Here is an 18,938-nt window from a genome sequence, read left to right on the forward strand (position 1 = left end):
GTGCTTTCACACTGGGGCGGTGCGCTTGCAGGATGGTGAAAAAAGTCCTGTAAGCAGCATCTTTGGGGCAGTTTGGGAGAGCTGTATACACCACTCCCAAACCGCCCCTGTCAATGGCATTGAATAAGCAGCGCTTCCGAAGTGCCAGAAAATGCGCCACAACACAGGCATTTTTAACCCCTTCTTGGGGATTAAAAACACCCTGCTATCGGCCAAAAGCGCCACTAAAACAGCAGTAAAGCGCCGCTAAAAGGAGTGGCGCTTTACCGCTAACGCGGAGCGGCCCCAGTGTAAAAGTAGCCTAAGTTTTCCCTAATATTAAGTTTGGCCTTGCTGGTTAATTTCTTAAATAAGGATGCTGAACCACGGAGATCTTTGATAACTTGTCACCTTGTGTAGGTAATTCAGTAAACACAGGGGCCTGCCAAGGCCCATCCTGGGCACTCTGAGTGTCCAGTTTCACCTACACAGGGTGATGGGGCAAGCATGCTGTAAAAGCAGCAGATGGTAGTGGGGGGGGGCCAGGTCAGCTTTTGCATCGGGGCCCACAAGCTTTAAGCTATGCCTCTGATTTCAAATAATATGAAACACATTTTAACTAACATAGCTACCCACATCTGTTTTGACATCAACCTCCTGTAATCTGCGACAGAGCAATACTGGGATAGAATTCATTGCATTTTTAACAGTGTACTGCTGCTCTTTCATTATGCAATAAGATTTATATATATATATATATATATATATATATATATATATATATATATATATATATATATATATATATACACAGTATATTGTATTTATTTAAATGCTTGCCTGGAGATCAGTGTTAAGGAACTCATACACCTGCATACAGGAATGACTTTATATTTCCACTGCAGTGTGGGAATTTTCTTACAGTTGAAGTATACAGTACGGAATATGCTTGTATTTTTTCTAGGTTAGTTGTACAAAGATAGGCTGGATGGCCATTATTCAACTAAACTGGCTATATACTAGTAGAATTTAATTAAAAAGTTTTCATTTTATGAATGTTTATTGAATTGTTTTATTTGTTGGTGGGGTCAAATTGATGTTTGTTTTTGACCACAGTGATGACAAAATTCGAGGGTGCAGAATGGAAATTTTTTCTCAAAAGAGCAATTTCTAACAGTGTATGTGGTTTTTGTTCAGGAAATTACATTCATTCTAAAATCGAATGCTAAAAGCACTAGGGAGAGATTCTGCAGACCATCACTGGATTCCTTTATCAAGGCTATCATGGGGAAAAGAGCACCCTTTTGCCACTGCAAAAGAAAGCTAAGCCTCGGGTGGAAAAACCTTCCACTTTAGAGATTTATAGCCCCTATCATTTCTGAAAGCCAGGAACTACAAGCGTTGAATGTCCAAGTCCTCCAGGCTTGGGGAAAAGCTTTGTTTTTTATTTAGGTTTTAGTGTTTGCTCACTCTGTTCAAGGAAAAGGTTGCCACCATCACTAGCCTAATAATTTTGTTTCTTACAAACAAAATCCCATAGAGGGTTTTAAGAAACAAAATATTTTTTTTTATTTTTATTTTGTTTTGATTTTTTTGTTTGAAGCCATTTACTGTTGATTGCTTCACTACCTCTGCTGGTAGTTTATTCCAAGCATCAACTACCCTTTCAGTAAAATGATACTTTCTAAGATTAGTTTTGAACTTTCCTCCAGTTAGTTTGAGGTCATGTCCCCATGTTCTTGATTTTGGTTTCATCTTGAAAAAACTGAACTCCTGAACCTTATTCACCTCCTTGATGTATTTAAGCCCCCGTTCACACCTATGCGAATTAGATGAGGCTTACACCGCATCCAATTCGCAGGACATTTTAAAATACATTAATTTGAATGTATCTGGTTCACATATGTGCGTTGCATTCGCACTGCACATTGCACAAAAAAGTGTGCTTTTTTTGGGCATTGCGGTGCGAATTACAAGCCCATTATCTCCTATGGGAACGCATCTGATTCGCAGATGCATTGCGTTCTGAACATGGATTTTCTCCTTCTTCTCACTACACCCCCCCCTCCCTCCCCCTCTCCCTGCTCACTGATCCGCAGCTACAACGCAGTGAAACCTTTGAACAACTGATTTTTATCTTCCCAGTGAAACCTGAGCTTCAATTCGCACCGCACATGTGTGAACCCAGGCTAAAGGTTTCAATCATGTCTCCCCTTTCCCTTCTTTCCTCCATACTGCACATATTAAGTTCCTGAAGTTGCTTGCGATGTGTGTTATGCCCCAAATCTTTCACAATTTTTTACCCGTCTCTGCACTTGTTCTATTTTATCTATATCTTTGTGTAAGTGAGGTCTCCAGAACTGGACACAGTATTCTAAATGAGGTCTCACTAAAGATCTATATAGAGGAATCAGAACCTCCTTCCTCCTGCTGGTGACTCCTCTAGTGATGCATCCTAGAATTCTATTCGCTTTTCCCATTGCCCGGACACACTGTTTGCTCATTTTGCAATCATCTTAAATAAGAACCCCCAAATCTTTTTCTTCTGTAGTGCTGGCTAACACTGTATCCCTAATGTTGTACTTTCTCTGAGGATTCTTTTTCCCTAGGTGCATTATTTTACATTTAGAAACATTGAACTGCAGTCTCCACTGCTTTGACAATTTTTCCAGCAATGCCAAATCATGTTCCATGTTACAGACACCTCCAGTGATATCAACCCTATTACCCACATTTGTGTCATCAGCAAAAAGACATACCTTGCCCAACAATTCTTTAGTTATATCACTTACATATAGATTAAATAGAACAGGACCTAGTACAGAGCATTGTGGTACACTACTAATGACTGCTTTCTGTTCCGAGTGAACCCCATTTACAACCGCACTCTTGTATCTATCAGTTAGCCAACTGCATATCCACTGAACCACCCAAGGGTTAAGTTCTAGCTTGTACAGCTTTTGTATTAGATCATTATGTGGAATTGTATTAAATGTCTATCAATACACAAGTCTTTCCACTCAAAGGCTACCAAATCCTCAGACAAGTCTTCTTCTGCAAAGACTTCCCGTGTCCCTCAACAGACTCCAAGATAGTGATTTCACAGTAAATACAAAAATCCATTTTTTTTAATATTTTGTATAGAGTGTGTTAGGGTAAAAACCTCTGTAGACACAACAGGAAGTGAGGGTATGTCTTCCAAATGTGGGGGAAATCCCTTTTTAGACAAATGTCATGGGACCAAGTGTTCCCACTGGAAAATTTCCCCTCTGTTCCTGTTCTGGTGACAACTTGAAATTTTGGATTTACCCAATAGATTAATTTCCAGTGACATTGGTGATCAGGACAACTAGAGAGAGTGAACCTCCATAGCAGGAATACAGACAGCAATTAACATCTAGCAATTGTTTTAAGTCCTTATCACCCTATCAAATCTAAAAAAATTACATTTCATTATACAGTACTGTAATTTAAACTTAGAAGCCAAAGGAGCGCTGAATGGGAACATGAAAGGGTGGCAGAAGCCCTCATTCCAGTTTAACACAAAGACCCTGCAGCCAATTTTACATTTTTTCTTTCCTCTTCTCTGGACATTTGTGGGTGAATCTAAAAGAACTGCTGAGGTGAAAGCTGAAGAAGCTGTTAAGTGGAGTCACAAGCTCCTTGGCAATGGGTGAGGGTAAAAATATGTAATTATTCATGTTTGTCTAAGACAGCATGATGTCTGAAATACAGCCCTGCAAAAAAGTTAGATCTCTAGCATTAGTGTCAAGTCCAATTTTTATCAGAATAGATATACACAAAGAGAATAGGAACTTTCAAGGTGCAGATTAACACACAATTATTGTTGTAACCATTTATTTTGTTTCAATTAAAAAGATTCATTTAAACCAAGAATCATAGATAATCAATTTTTTTTGATCAACAAACACACAGTTGTGTGAAAAAGTATTTGCTCCCTTTCAGTTTTTTTTTTTTTTTGCATATTTGTCACACTTAAATGACTCAGATCATCAAAAAATTTTACTATTACACAAAGAAAACCTGAGTAAATACAAAATGCAGTTTTTAAATGATGGTTTCATTTATTAAGGCAAACAAGCTGTCCAAACCTACCTGGCTATGTGAAATGTGAAATTATAAGTATTGCCCCTAAACCTAATAACTGGTTGTGTCACCCTTGGTGGCAACAACTGCAATCAAGCATTTGTGATCACTGGCAATGAGTCCTTCACATTGTGATGGAGCAATTTTAGCCCACTCTTCTCTGCAGAATTGTTTTAATTCAGCCACATTGGAGGGTTTTCCAGCATGAATGGCCTGTGTAAGGTCATGATACAGCATCTTAATTGGATTTTAGTCCGGGCTCTGACTAGGCCACTCCAAAACCTAAATTTTGCTTTGTTTGAACCATTTGGAGGTAGACTTGCTGTTGTGTTTCGGATCATTGTCCTGCTGCATAACCCAAGTGCACTTGAGCTTGAGGTCACGAACTGATGGCGGACATTCTCCTTTAGGATTTTCTGGTAGAGCTCAGAATTCATTGTTCCATCAATTATGGTAAGTCGTCCAGGTCCTGAAGCTGCAAAGCAGCCCCAGACCATCACGCTACCACCACCATGTCTGACTGTTGTTTTTATGCCAGATGTAATGGGACGCACACCTTCCAAAACGTTAAATTTTTGTCTCATCAGTCCACAAAATATTTGGCCAAAAGCCTTGGGGATAATCAAGATGTTTTTTGGTAAATGTGAGATGAGCCTTTGCATGCTTTTTGGTCAGCAGTGGCTTTGGCCTTGGAACTCTCCCATGGATGCCATTTTTGCCCAGCTTCTTTCTTATTGTTGAATCATTAACACTGATCTTTCCTGAGGCAAGTGAGGGCTGCAGTTCTTTAGATGTTGTTCTGGGTTCTTTTATGACCTCCTGGATGAGTTGTCGTCATTGATCTTGGAGTAATTTTTGTAGGCCAGCCACTCCTGGGAAGGTTTACCACTGTTCCAAGTTATCTCCATTTGTGTATAATGGCTCTCCGTGTGGTTCACTGGAGTTCCAAAAGCCTTATAAATGGCTTTGGAACCCTTCCTAGACTGATATATGTACATTACTTTGTTTCTAATCTGTTCTTGAATTTTTTTAGATTGTGGCATGATGTGTGGTTTTTTGTGATCTGTTAGCATGCTTCACTTTGTCAGACAGCTTCTATTTATGTGATTTCTTGATTCAACAAGTCTGGCAGTAATCAGGCCTGGGCGTGGCAAGTGAAATTTAACTCAGCTTTCCAAAAAATGGTGGTTAATCACAGTTCATTCATGATTCAGCATGGGATGGGGCAATTACTTTTTCACACAACTGTAGTTTACATATTCCATGTTACAGTAGATGCGTCAATCTCGACATGTTTTGCCTAATGATTTTAGGCTTCTTAAGGAGTTTATGCATCTATGACAAGCTATCTACAAAAAAATACACACATTAAGAATTCAAGAATTATACAAACAATATACATGTACAGAATAAGATTCAAACAAGGATTAAAGTCGTATAGATTTTACATTTTTCTTAATATATCCAATATATATCCAATTTTTATCAGTTTAAAGTTACAAAGAATATTTTCCTTTTGGATTTTTTGTTCATACAGGGAGAGGCGCTAGAACAAGCAATTATAAGCCAAGCTCCACAAGTGGAGAAGCTCATTGCTACCACTGCCCATGAACAGATGGCATGGTACCATGGAAACCTAAACAGAAATGAAGCAGAGAGAAAGCTGTACTCAGGAGCACAACCAGATGGTAAATTTCTGTAGGTATCTTGCCAGTATATAATAATGAATTATTAGAACATTCTACTATTACCTCTAAAAGTGACATTAAACAATATCCTTAGTCTCCAAACATCATCCATACACATCCACTACTTGTAATTAATTTTTCATATAATTGTTTCTTACTGTGTTTTCCTGCTTCTTTGTAATGTACTCTGTGAGCTTCCAAACCTCTCCTTTCCCCCATCACTTCCACTTGTTCCAAAGGAGCAGTGCACATTTGTTGTGGTCATGTGCACTGCGCTATGCACAATACAAATCCCTTAGCCTACAGTCCAAAGTCCATCTTGAGAGGGAGCAAGACAGGGTGGCTATGTTCCTACATACAGTGGCACCATGGAGAATGACCATAACCACTCTTTGAAGGAAGCTAGATTACAAAAAAAAAGGAATTTGTAGATTTGTGGGAGAACAATAGAAGGTACGTTTTTGAGTTTAGAATACATATATGACTATAATACATTAAAACCAAAGTTTAGCATCACTTTAAAGCTGAATCCCATCTTCTGATATAATTTACATAGTTCGTTTTGGCCAGCTTGTCCCTCACCAACATGTGAGGCCGCTGGATGTCGAGGCTACATACAGCATACCACACTGTGTTCCAGGTTCTAGCCAAGACTTCCTGTCTCATACCCAGAACACAGTAGAGTCTATCACAGCAGTACTCAGCCATTCAGAGAAAGCAATGTATTCTATCAATGAATACAAAACTTCCTCTGATTAGCTAAATCAAAGGTTGTGATATCATCAGCCGCCTCTCTGGCTCAGTCAATCAGCAGAAGCTTTGTATTCATTGATAGAATACATCTTTCTCTGAATGGCTGAGCTATCTGTGATAGACTCTACAGGCACACCCCACTTTTAAGTACACAATGGGGTTTATTTACTAAAGCTGGAAAGTGAAAAATAAGGCTCACTTCTGCGTAGAAACCAATGAGCTTCCAGGTTTTATTATCAAAGCTTAATTGAACAAGCTGGGGTTCGAAGTTCATTGGTTTCTATGCAGAAGTGAGCCTGATTTTGCACTTTCCAGCTTTAGTAAATAAACTTCATTGTGTACTTAAAAGTGGGGTATGCCTGTACTGTGTTCTGGGTATGAGACTGGAAGTTTAAGCTCAAACCTGGAACACAGTGTGGTATACTGTATGTACAGTGCCTTGAAAAAGTATTCATACCCCTTGAAATTTTCCACATTTTGTCATGTTACAACCAAAAACTTACATTTTTTTGGGGGGGGATTTTATGTGATAGACCAACACAAAGTGGCACATAATTATGAAGTGGAAGGTAAATGATAAATGGTTTTCAACATTTTTTACAAATAAATATTTCAAAAGTGTAGCGTGCATTTGTATTCAGCCCCCTTTACTATGATACCCCAAATTAAAATCTAGTGGAACCAATTGCCTTCAGAAATCACCTAATTAGTAAATAGAGTCCACCTGTGTGTGTAATTTAATCTCAGTATAAATACAGCTGTTCTGTGAAGCCCTCAGAGGTTTGTTAGAGAACCTTAGTGAACAAACAGCAATACGAAGGCCAAAGAACACACCAGACAGGTCAGGGATAAAGTTGTGGATAAGATTAAAGCAGGGTTAGGCTATAAAAAAATCTCACGGAGCATCGTTGAATCCATCATCCCAAAATGGAAAGACTATGGCACAACTGCAAACCTACCATCCACCTAAACAGATAGGCCAGGCAAGGAGAGCATTAATCGGAGAAGCAGCCAAAAGGCCCATGATGACTCTGGAGGAGCTGCAGAGATCCACAGTTCAGATGGGAGAATCTGTCCACAGGACAACTATTAGTCGTGCACTCCACAAATCTGATCTTTATGGTAGAGTGGCAAGAAGAAAGCCATTGTTGAAAGAAAGCCATAAGAAGTCCCATTTGCAGTTTGCGAGAAGCCATGTGGGGACACAGCAAACATGTGGAAGAAGGTGCTCTGGTGAGATGAGATCAAATTTTACTTTTTGGCCTAAAAGCAAAACGCTTTGTGTGATGGAAAACTAACACTGCACATCAACCTGAACACACCATCCCCACCGTGAAACATGGTGGTAGCAGCATCATGTTGTGGGGATGCTTTTCTTCAGCAGGGACAGGGAAGCTGGTCAGAGTTGATGTGAAGATGGATGGAGCCAAATACAGGGCAATCTTAAAAGAAAACCTGTTAGAGTCTGTAAAAGACTTGAGACTGGGGCGAGGGTTCACCTTCCAGCAGGGCAACGACCTTAAACATACAGCCAGAGCTACAATGGAATGGTTTAGATCAAAGCATATTCATGTGTTAGAATGGCCCAGTCAAAGTCCAGACCTAAATCCAATCGAGAATTTGTGGCAAGACTTGAAAATTGCTGTTTACAGACGCTCTCCATCCAATCTGACAGAGTTTGAGCTATTTTGCAAAGAAGAATGGGCAAATATGTCACTCTCTAGATGTGCAAAGCTGGTAAAGACATCCCCAAAAAGACTTGTAGCTGTAATTGCAGTGAAAGGTGGTTCTACAAAGTATTGACTCAGGGGGGCTGAATACAAATGCACGCCACATTTTTCACATATTTATTTGTAAACAGTTTTCGAAAACCTATTTATCATTTTACTTCCACTTAACAATTATGTGCCACTTTGTGTTGGTCTATCACATAAAATCCCAATAAAATACATTTACCTTTTTGGTTGTAACATGATAAAATGTGGAAAATTTCAAGGAGTATGAATACTTTTTCAAGGCACTGTAGCTGCAGCTACATACAGTTTATACCTCACACCGAGGGGCCTCACATGTTAGTGAGGGACATAATTCATTTGGGCCAAGGTGGCCAAAACAAACTATGTAAAGTATATCAAAAGATGGAGTCCTGCTATAAGATTTATATATTCTGTATTAGTAAAATATATACAATGGTAGTGTGTACTTACTGTATTTTTCCAAGTTTTTAAAATTAGATAGTTTTGCTGTAGATGAACAGTACAAAATGTATTCTGCAAAATTGAGAATTATTTACTTGTCAAAGGTAGTATTCATGTTCTTACATTTTTTTTAAATGGAGAGAAATTGCTTAATTAGCAGTTAATTATGGATAATCAGGTGTTAAAGAAACAATATGCAAAAAAAATAGACATGTACAGACCTACAGCAGTATGTGTTATAACATTTTTTTAAAATGACATTGAATTATTTGACTACATTGAATTATTTGACAGATATAGTATATGCTATACTTCACTGTGTATCATCATACATTAAATGGTGTTTACGTGCAGAAAAGGACTTCAATTGTAAAACCAAAAGTGAGTAATATGTTTATTACATTTTTTAGTTAAATACTCTATTATATGTTTTAGGGTAGAAAGCCACAAGTGATTAAAGGAGTGTAGTCAAACTATAAAAACATCAGGCAATAGTTGAGCATCAACCAGAAAAGATCATGTGGATTGCTAGTGCTCATTATTTTTTTTACAATAGTTAGAGACAGTTCCGGGACAAGGTCATCCAGTGCAGAAGATGGCAAACTTCACCCCTCCTCATGTGGATGAGGGGGGCTAATCGCGACGCACAGAGCAAGATTTATTTAATGTTTGTGGCATGTGCTGAAATAGTAAGCATACTTGTGCACAGTTGTAGGCATGTGCCTACTTGTGGGGTGCACACTATCTCAGGCTGTTAGATTACACGGTGTTACTATAATGTGTTAGTAAGTTTTGGTATAGCAGCCTACGCTGGGAGTTAGAAAAGGGATAAAGACTTCTAACTCCTGGGTGTTCATAGCTCTTCTCCCTTTTGGTGGGCTATAAATACAAGGGGAGGCAGACTGTCTGGTTTGGTTGGGCCTTCTACATGGGTATAATCAGGAAGGAATGCTGTGGAATGTAGTTCTACTAGGAACAAGTGGCCTTCTTTTTGAGGTACCCAGTCAGGGTACTGGAAGTTGGATCATAGACTTTGCTGAGAGGACTTTTCTTATCTAAGAGGTATGAACTAGGCAGCCTTAGCTAGGATGAACTAGAGCTGTGTATGGGGGAATCTGTGAGAGACTGTTTTACATTAATTCTGTATCTGCAAGAAGCTCAAGTAAATGTTCCAAAAATAACAAAAGTGCCTGGTCTGAAGATGTTTGAGTAAAGGGGTGCATGTAAGGTGTATAAAAGAACAGGGCTTGTAACAAGGGGATGAACAGGAGAAAGTTGTAAAGCTGACAAGTGAATGGCTATATTGCCAGGAATAACCTGAGGAGTGTTGGGTGCTATAGCTGCCAGCTGGTGGGTGAATAGTGTGACTTGGTAAGGACGATGGAGTGCTTTGTTAGTGAGGGGGTTTCTGAGCTTAAACCCCTCCCTAGCGACTGGTGCCCCATACACGGGACCAACATAGTAGCACAGAGTCCCTATGGATCTAGACTGTATGTCACAAGGAAGAAGAAGAGTGAGGCTCCTCAAAATTACAGAAGCTTAGAAGTGTGTGGAAAGTTTGTGCTTAATACAGTGCCAAGTCTCAAGTGTGTCACTGGGAGTAAGGTGACATAAAGCTAAGTTGGAAGAGCAGGATACAGGCTCTGCAGTATCCCCTAAGAAGTATTGCAGCGGCTGGAAGAAGTCTAGTCCAGTTAAACAAAGTCGCAGTGAAGTGAATTTCGTACAAAGAGTTAATTGTATTAGGAGTTAGGTTAGCTTTTAAGTCAGGAGTACAACTTTAATGCAGAATTCTCATGACCGCAGTCTCCTCCTGAGCATATAGGCATTAGCGAGCGAAGTTCCCAGTGTTACCACTAGGGTGTATTAAGCCCCACCAACACACTGCAGCAAACTGAATTGTTTAAAATCAGTGCACAAATATGGGGCTTACAGTGGCAAAGAAGAAAATGTCCCTGTCGGTGGTGTCACGGGAAGGAAAAAATGTCTCTGTGTCAGTGGTGTAGCTAAGAGGAACAATGGTACTGCATCAGTGTCAAAAACTGTAGCTGCATGACTGGTGTCAGTCCGAGGGGACTACCAGGGAGCATGGAGCTAAAGGGATATAGGGGGGCTCTGAGTGATCTAGGGGTGCTGAAAGGGCTCTAAGAGCTCAATCAGATGTTCATCTATCATTACTGCCCCTCTGGAAAACAAACTGTGGCAGATTAATTTTGAGGAGTGAGGAGGTGATATGTGTATTGAACACAGTTGCAGCGTGACCCTGTTCCATTCATTTTTTGCCATGTCCACGAAGCAAAGCATGAGGCAATGGCATGTGTACAGCCCTGAGCAGCTGCATCTCCTTGTTCGGGTAGGTGGTTGGGGGACAGTAAAAACACGGCTCAACTGCTTGCTTTTACTGCCCTCCTGTTCGCCCATGTGAATGAGCTTCTAAGGCCTTGTTTACACTTGTGCTTGGGGGGGGGGGGGTTGGGGGCATTTGATAACATGTGGTTAAGCTATGTTTTTACTGCATCCCAACCACCTCCTGATCCACAAAGGCAGCCACATAAGGGTAAACACATGCTCAGCCAAAGTTATGTCCCCATCAGAGTGCCTTATACATCGGATCCGCCATAAGAGTACCCCCGTACATTCAGTTCCCTCATGCAGTAGGTTCCCTCATCAGTGTGCCTTCATATATCAACTGCCCCATCAGAGCATACCTCCCAACATGTTACGATAGGAACGAGGGACACCTATTAGCAAATGTATTTAGGCATAGGACACACCCCATGCCACGCCCCCTTAAAGGACAATTATACAAAAAACGTATTAGTAAAACCCACAAGTGCTTTTTTTTATCACTACTATTCCTTTATATTGGCTTTTGAAATTCACAAATGCAGAAATTTAGAAATTGGATGAAAGATTTAGCACTGGGAAAAACTTTTTGAGAAATTAAAAGTGCATTTTAAATACAACTATGTAGATCAGATCACAATGAGGGACAAATGAGGAGGAAAGAGGGAAGAGGGACTTTGTTCCAAATCAGGGACAGTCCCTCCAAATCAGGGGACAGTTGGGAGCTATGATCAGAGTGTTCCCAAACATCAGGTGTCCTCATCAGAATACCCCCTTACATCATGTGTCCCATTAGAGTGACCCCATACATCATATTACCCCCATCACAATCCTTCCCACTTGTACTCATAGATCATCTGGAACGAGGGCAGCATGTCATATGACAAGAGGAGAGAGGAAGAAGGGCAGTCTGTTTTAACTCCTCAGCAGTGCCCCGCTGAGACTAGATGATGCTCAGTCTCAAAAATTATTTTTGAAAGTACCATTTAGCAGGAAACGGGTACAATTTTCATGAACAGTGACACCACATTAAGGCACCAATCGTTTGCAACCTTTAATACATTTTTTTGCATTTTGCATTATTACTTGCAACTCAATCTGATTAATTATTTTAACTAGGACAAAAATTGCTTTTTTTTTAAGGTAATATATTATATTATAATATTGTGGATATGACCATTGATTTTTTTAACCAGCTGTAATAAGAATTAACTGACTGGTGGGAGTAGCAGTCAGCCATAACATATCTAAAATCCATTGGAAATTGTATTCCTTAAAATATCAGGCTTAAGCCCTCAGCTTCATAGAAACTGACCAGTGGCCAGTTTGATAGCATACAGGCACACCCCACTTTTAAGTACACAATGGGGTTTATTTACTAAAGCTGGAAAGTGCAAAATCAGGCTCACTTCTGCATAGAAACCAATGAGCTTCCAGGTTTTATCACCAAAGCTTAATTGAACAAGCCGAGGTTAGAAGCTCATTGGTTTCTATGCAGAAGTGAGCCTGATTTTGCACTTTCCAGCTTTAGTAAATAAACCCCATTGTGTACTTAAAAGTGGGGTATGCCTGTAGTTGGTGCGCTGTTTTTTAATCACATTATCACACTGAAATGTTACATTTCTATAAAATGTCAAAAGGGAGTGCACCAAAACACTTTCAAACGACAACCCCACAATCCCCAAACTCCCTCCCCCATGCCAGTATCCCCAAATATTTCCAAAATATTCAACATATAGACTTTATGTGTTTGGTAGAAACTGAATACTGCCTTGAAAGAGTAGTAAATTAAAAGAGCTCTGCAGTGTGGACTTTTTTTAACATATCAGCTGCTGTTAGATGTAATGTATCCATTTAGCATTACAAATAAAGCACGGAGCTGACAAAGAAAGGCTCACGTCAGTATTGCTGTCTAAAACATCCATGGCAATTAGCAGTGGAAATCACAAAGGAAAAAATTCCTTGTAAAAGGGTATGATGGTCCAATGTATAAAATAGTTATCTTTTTATTTTTACTAGAAGGATCTTTTTTGCATAAGCTTTATACTCGTTTCCTTGATTTGGTATAAATGGTGCTTTAAGGAAGATTGTGAGCTTTTGGTATTGTGGCCTCTAAATATTATTCTTGAGTCATGCCATTGATAAACTATGCCTGAGATTTTCTATCTTTGTACTGATAAAAGTTAAAAAAAAAAATGTTATTTATAAAAAAACTATTAGTCTTATCTGATATTATTTGTATTTATCAATACTTTTGTTTAGATCTTGTGTAAATGTGTTAAATCTATATATGCACATTCGCCATACAACACAGTGTTTTTAATCTATCCAGTTCTCCAATAGAGGGAATGTGTTAAAAATGAAAGAATACTCAAGCTGGACCGGTCTCTACTATGATATACAGCATAAAGATTCAAGATGCCATGTTTTGGATAATTTATGTTAAAATTGAATCTATGTTTATCTATTATGGACTTTAATTTCTGAGTAGTTCTGCTGACATACTGTACTACAGTCTTAGGCTTGGTTCACACTGCTGCAACGGAAAAAGACTTTGTCCTGCGACTTCCTTCTGACTTGATTCGACTTGGATGCTATTTAGGAACTTGTACAAAGGCTGAAATCGCACCCAAGTCAGACCAAAGTAGTGCAGGAACCTTGTGTAGTGAGTGATTTGTGTAGTATCATTTAAGATAGCTCCCATAGGGAAACATTGAATTTGACATGACAAGCGACTTGAGGTCTCACAAGTCAGGTCCCATATCACAGCAGTGTGAACCAAGCTATTATAGACATTCTAACAAATAAATTACATAATATTATTTGCAGTCTAGATGATTATTAATCATCTTACTGTCCCTAGATCAGAATTAATTTCTAGAGTACCATATTTTATATTTTGGCAAGTTGCTGGATATACTGTACACTTATAGCTACTATTTGCACTTTCTTTCTTGCTGGCGGATATATTATTATACAAGATGTACATAGCTCCAACAGTTTGAGCAGCACTTAACAAAATGAAGGCAGACATTACAGTTACATTACAATTTGGTAGAGGAATCAGAGGGCCCTGCTTGCTAGAGCTTACAATCTAGGAGCATATATCTTTTCTTAGGTTCCTTTCACACGAGAGTCATCCGTTCAGTTTTTGCTAAGAAAAAAAAAGGGATTCAGTTTACATCAGTTTTTCCTTTTGTCTTTAGTTCAGCTCAGTTTATATCAGTCTACACTTCAGTTCAGTTCACTTCACATCAGTCTACATCATTTTTTGCATCCGTTTCTTTTTTAGTTGTTGCAACAACAAATTATAGGTGACAATAGTATAAACAAAAAGCATTCATTGCCTAAAAATGGACATAAACAGAACAGATGTAAATGTACAGCAAATGATTACATCTGTTGAAATACAGTATCTCACAAAAGTGAGTACACCCCTCACATTTTTGTAAATATTTAATTATATCTTTTCATGTGACAACACTGAAGAAATTACACTTTGCTACAATGTAAAGTAGTGAGTGTACAGCTTGTATAACAGTGTAAATTTGCTGTCCCCTCAAAATAACTCAACACACAACCATTAAGGTCTAAACCATTGTCAACAAAAGTGAGTACACCCCTAAGTGAAAATGTCCAAATTGGGCCCAATTAGCCATTTTCCCTCCCCGGTGTCATGTAACTTGTTGGTGTTACAAGGTCTCAGGTGTGAACGGGGAGCAGGTGTGTTAAATTTGATAAAAAATCCTAGGATGGACGTCTGCGCTACTATAATACAACCGTGTAAAAATAAAAGTGATGCTGCAAAATCAAAAAATAGTGAACACCACTCACTACTAACAAACTAAAAAGATGCACAATAGTGATTAATTGTGTATGTGATTTTGCGCAAAAACTTCTGGGTGAATAATGCTGTTTCATAAAGATGCACAACTAATATAATTCCTCAAAGTGTAGAACCACAATAGATAAAAGTGTAAATATAAGTGAATGTCCTTCAATGATATAAAGAACATAAAAGAACATAAAAAAGGTGACTTCAGTGCTACTCAAATAGCATAAATAAAGTGTGACTATAAGTCCTCATGCACACGGACGTTTTTACAGCTGCTTTTTTGAGCTTTTTTTGCAGCTTAAAAAGGCCTGTCTATGTTAGTCTATGGCTTCATGCCCACCTAGGCGTTTTTGAGCTGCAAGTGGCATAGGCGTTTTTAAGCTGTAAAAAAAACCCAGGACCAGTGGGTTCTGAAAGACGTTTTTCAGCTGTAAAAACGCTCTAACGCTGAAAAACGCTGAAAAACGTCATTCACCAACGTTTTTTAGCGTTTTTGATCCATTGAAAAAAAAAAAAAAAAAAAAAAACGCTCAAAAATGCTCAAAAAACGCTATTGCAAAAATGCTGAAAAAAGCTGAAAAAAGTTAAAAAAAAATCACTGCAAAGATACTGGCGTTTTCATAACGTTTTTTTAACAGCCTGTGTGCATGAGGGCTTAAGGTGAACATGCGTTGATAGGTGATCTGGTGACTTTTCGTGGCGTTGGATGCCCACTAGGGGCTCCCAGAACTCTCACCTCGATGACACAATAAAAGTGCCTGTGTACATCCTTTGGGTCTGTGCTCTTTCTGGTCCAGTTCTGTTCCATCAAGAAAGGCAAAAACGGTGAGTAGAAAGAAACTGTTTTGCAGCAATGCTGTGAGGAGCAGCTCATGTGAACCAGATGCAGATGCAGATGCAGACTCCACTGGTTCACATGAGCTGCTCCTCACAGCATTGCTGCAAAACAGTTTCTTTCTACTCACCATTTTATTTTGCGCGAAATCACATACACAATTAATCACTATTGTGCATCTTTTTAGTGTGTTAAATTTGATGTTATCGCTCTCGCTCTCTCATACTGCTCACTGGAAATTCAACATGGCACCCCATGGCAAAGAACTCTCTGAGGATCTGAAAAAAAGAATTGTTGCTCTACACAAAGATGGCCTAGGCTATAAGAAGATTGCCAAGATCCTGAAACTGAGCTGCAGAACGGTGGCCAAGACCATACAGCGGTTTAACAGGACAGGTTCCACTCAGAACAGGTTTAGGCATGGTTGACCAAAGAAGTTGAGTGCACGTGCTCAGTGTCATATCCAGAGGTTGTCTTTGGGAAATAGACATATGAGTGCTGCCAGCATTGCTGCAGAGGTTGAAGAGGTGGGGGGGGGTCAGCCTCTCAGTGCTCAGACCATACGCCGCACACTGCATCAAATTGGTCTGCATGGCTGTCATCCCAGAAGGAAGCCTCATCTACAGATGATGCACAAGTAAGCCCGCTGAAGTTTGCTGAAGACAAGCAGACTAAGGATATGGATTACTGGAACCAAGTCCTGTGGTCTGATGAGACCAAGATAAACTTATTTGGTTCAGATGGTGTCAAGCGTGTGTGGCGACAACCAGGTGAGGAGTACAAAGACAAGTGTGTCTTGTCTACAGTCAAGTATGGTGATGAGAGTGTCATGGTCTGGGGCTGCATGAGTGCTGCCAGCACCGGGGAGCTACAGTTCTTTGAGGGAACCATGAATGCCAATATGCACTGTGACATACTGAAGCAGAGCATGATGCTCTCCCTTCAGAGACTGGGCCGCAGGGCAGTATTCCAACATGATAACGACCCTAAACACACCTCCGACCTAAAGCAAGGAAAAGCCAGAAGCGGTCGGTCTTGTAAACTAGCGTTCGTAATGGAGAATTAACATTCGTGACGTGGCAAATTATGAAATCTTGACATGCAGCGCACATTCTTCTTCTTTAATGGGATAATAATGAAGCTGCTTTGCTGGTGATACTGATGGAGTTCTGCCAAACGTATTTTAAAAGGCTTTTATTTTCTAGTGATATCAAGAATAATATTATTATGCTTTTTATTATTATTTTTTTTTTTTTGGCAAGTTACCACAACACCATTATCCCGTAGTTTTTAAGATCAGAGATAAAACTATGTTGGTGTCCCTTGTTAATTTTATATTGTATTTTTTAAATGTAACTGCCTACTCCCAAACTGTCATTTGAAGTAAAACACATAGCCAAGTATTATTTTAAACAATTTTTTAATGTGCATTAAAAAAAGAAAACAAATAAAATTAGAAATGCTATCTGCCAATATAACTTAACCAAAAAGTGCATTCTATGCATCCAAAAATACAGAAAATATAACAAATCAAATCATTACTAAACCAAAAAAAAAAGAATAAAAGCCTCATGCATGTGTCCTGCTTCTTATTATAGGGGGTCAACAATGCCAAAGGTTGGTGAAAGCAGGGGTCCGTCATCCGGAGATAATTCCAAAAATCATCCGGATTATTCTCCTGGAGCTCCTGCAGCAAAGGCATATGACATAATTGGTGACCATTTATAAGCAACTAATTTTTGGTCCAAGAAATCCTCCTCCTCCTGTTCATGGATTGGTCAAAGCAATAACTCCAAGGCCAATAATAAATAACATGTTATCTCCTCCGATTCCGCAACATGTCTGTTTGACGAACGGGCGTCCACAAACAAACTGAAAAGCACGAAATTAAAATCGTGAACTGAAAAGTGCTACATGAAAAGCTCAAATTTAAAAGCGCGAATCAACACTCACCAAACTTCTACTAACACTTCTTCAGCTAAAGAGCTGAAAAACCACATAGTAGGTCACTACATTCGTGTTTGTTGGCCGACAATACCTTGCCGTTTGTATGCAAGACAAAATCCAGGCACACGCCTTCGGACAAAAGTCTGAGGTTTTGTCTGCGGAAAATCCGATCGTGTGTATGAGGCTTTAGGCTACTTTCAAACTGGGGTGGGGGCTTTATCGATAAAGCGCCCGCTAGTTTTAGCATTATCAAAGTCTTTATTAAAGTCTAACTTGTATTCTCAAATATATAGACACTTACAGATTCATTATAAAAATAAAAACACTTTGATTTGATATATTGAGTTGTATACTTATATTACATTTCTTTACATTTTTTTATGTCCTAGGAATACCATTCCTTTCCCATTTTAATGTATGGTCGTATATTCCTGATCCTGCCTACATTATGTTGTGTGTCCCAGAGAGACTATAGACTCAGCATCTTTGTTAGATTTTCAGTGTTTTTCCCCATTCTGTGCTTTTTATGCTCTCCATACATGTTCTCCATACATTCTGTTTGCACTGCTTCCAGCCCCTCTACCTCTAAAGTGTTCTCTCTGCACTTGTCTACTACAATTTCACCACCTTCACAACAGTGAGTGTGCTCATGCTTGCTTTACCCACAGGGAAATTGTTTTAATGACTAATAATTCTTTCATGATCTCTTTATTTAAGGATAAGGAAGAGACCAGAAGCTGACAACTTTGCCCTTTCAATAATCTATGGAAAAACAATCTACCATTATAAGATTGAGCATGACAAATCTGGGAGATATGGAATCCCTGAAGGAACCAAGTTTGACACTTTATGGCAGGCAAGTCTAATTTTGCCAACATTTAGCGCATTAGGCAAGATAATGCAAGATCATTATAAACCTCGCTGATATCTTATAATGGGGCATGTGGATGGTTTTTCAAATAATATTTTAGGCAGTGCTGGTAAACTAAGCATTTTTTTAAGTGCAGGAAACATTCATTGGGAAGTGGGACGTGAGTTATTAAAGTGGTTGTAAACCTCTGACAGATGAACAAAGCATATCCTTTTGTAGTGTATACTTGCCTCAATCCAAAGCACTGAGTACGATTTCCTTCTGCAGTCTCATTTCAATGCTTTCTGCATGAGTCACTTCTGACAGGCTGTGCTGACTTCAAGGGATCAAGGGGGATGGAGGAGGGGTCTCCAACACAGCCTGTGATTGACAGCCTCAG

General features: G+C 39.2%; 1 protein-coding gene across 1 annotated transcript in view; it reads left to right on the forward strand.

Annotated features, from left to right (window-relative positions):
- ZAP70 (zeta chain of T cell receptor associated protein kinase 70) overlaps positions 1-18,938 on the forward strand; it is a 148,440-nt gene that overhangs the window by 75,298 nt on the left and 54,204 nt on the right. The window contains exons 3-4 of the mRNA XM_073599211.1: positions 5,624-5,784; positions 18,406-18,544. Of these exons, the coding sequence (XP_073455312.1) occupies positions 5,624-5,784; positions 18,406-18,544 (300 nt within the window). The remainder of the gene's footprint in view (positions 1-5,623; positions 5,785-18,405; positions 18,545-18,938) is intronic.

The sequence above is a fragment of the Aquarana catesbeiana genome, linkage group LG01 (assembly GCF_042186555.1).
Source record: "Aquarana catesbeiana isolate 2022-GZ linkage group LG01, ASM4218655v1, whole genome shotgun sequence".
Classification (NCBI taxonomy): domain Eukaryota; kingdom Metazoa; phylum Chordata; class Amphibia; order Anura; family Ranidae; genus Aquarana; species Aquarana catesbeiana.